We start from the raw sequence: 1,579 nt of genomic DNA, 5'->3' as shown, positions 1-1,579 counted from the left end.
AGCTGTATTTTTGACACAGTTTCATTAAAATCAAATTTCTTATCTGCTGGTTCTTCACACAGTATATAACGGGGTTCATCAATGGAGGTACCAGCAGGAATACATCAGCCATGAGGATTTTAACCATTGGGGAACTGTATTTGGCAAACCGGTAGATGACAGATAGGGAGATAATGGGAACATAGAAGATGAGCACAGCAATGATGTGGGAAACACATGTATTGAGGACTTTGAGCCTTTCATTCTGTGATGCTATGCCCAACACTGCTTTAAGTATCAGCATGTAGGACATGAAAATACATGTTATGTCTAGGATGCCTGTGAGAGCCACAAACAAGCCATAAATGACATTAATCTTGTTGTCAGAGCAAGCCAGCTTCATGACATCCTGATGGAGGCAGTAAGAATGGGAAAGGAGGTTCTTCTTACAGTATCTTAGATGTTTCAGAGTGAAAGGGAAAGGAAGGATCAACAAAACATTTTTGAGAGAAAAGACAAGGCCTATTTTTATGACTCTGGTACTGGTTAGGATAGAAGTGTATCTCAGAGGATTGCAGATGGCAATAAAGCGATCAAAAGACATGATGAGAAGTACTGATGATTCCATAGCTGAAAATCCATGAATGAAAAACTCTTGGGCAATACAGGCATTGGGGGAAATTCCTGGAGCATTGAACAAGAATATTCTTAGCATGGTAGGGAGAGAGGAGAAGGACAGTCCCAGGTCAGAGACAGCCAACATAGATAGAAAATAATACATGGGTTCATGCAGAGAAGGCTCCATTTTTATGAAAAAGAGGATGGTGCAGTTCCCCACAATGGCAACAATGTACATGAGACAGATGGGAATGGAGACCCAAATGTTGGCAGACTCCAGCCCTGGGATTCCAATGAGGAAGAAGGTAGCGATATCAGTTTCAGAGGTGTTGAAGATGGACATACCAGAATATGAGGAAATCAAGATGAGAGGCCCAGGAAACACTTTCTGCAGTGATGAAAACAGATCGGCTCAAATGCCTGACTCTAGCCTATTGCCATCATTTAAGGTCCTGTGAATCCAAGTGCTATTCATATAGTTATCAAGTATAAACCTAAATGGATAAAAATAGATACATATAGAGTTAGATGTCAATATCCAACTAAAGATGAAAACTGAGAAAAAAGAAAACAAATTGAAACCTACAAGAGATATAGTTTATAACAGACATATATTCAACACAAGGACTGATGGTTCAACTAAATAGTCATACAGACAATATTTTATACAAACGAATATAGTTACATATAGTTATCTATTTTCCAAATAAAGAATTTGAGACTTTTGCTTTTCTTATGTAAATATAACACTCTCCACTGTTTAGGCGGAGAAGGTGATGACACTCCACTCCAGTACTCTTGCCTGGGAAATCCCATGGACAGAGGAGCCTGGTAGGCTGCAGTTCTTGGGTCGCAAAGAGTCAGACACAACTGAGCAATTTCACTTTCACTTTTCACTTTCATGCATTGGAGAAGGAAATGGAAACCCACTCCAGTGTTCTTGCCTAGAGAATCCCAGGGATGGGGGAGCCTGGTGGGCTGC

General features: G+C 40.3%; 1 protein-coding gene across 1 annotated transcript; it reads right to left on the bottom strand.

Moving 5' to 3' along the window:
• Positions 1-4: 4 nt before the first annotated feature.
• Positions 5-940, bottom strand: LOC104983598 (olfactory receptor 51A4-like; the record flags this gene model as incomplete). Its single annotated transcript, XM_010833125.1, has 1 exon — positions 5-940. A coding segment is annotated over exon 1 (936 nt), but the record flags the coding sequence as incomplete, so codon positions are not given.
• Positions 941-1,579: the final 639 nt, after the last annotated feature.

This window comes from Bison bison, unplaced genomic scaffold, assembly GCF_000754665.1.
Source record: "Bison bison bison isolate TAMUID 2011002044 unplaced genomic scaffold, Bison_UMD1.0 scf7180017862987, whole genome shotgun sequence".
Classification (NCBI taxonomy): domain Eukaryota; kingdom Metazoa; phylum Chordata; class Mammalia; order Artiodactyla; family Bovidae; genus Bison; species Bison bison.
The sequence above is the reverse complement of the archived record's forward strand: the minus strand, read 5'-3'. Positions and strand labels throughout refer to the sequence as shown.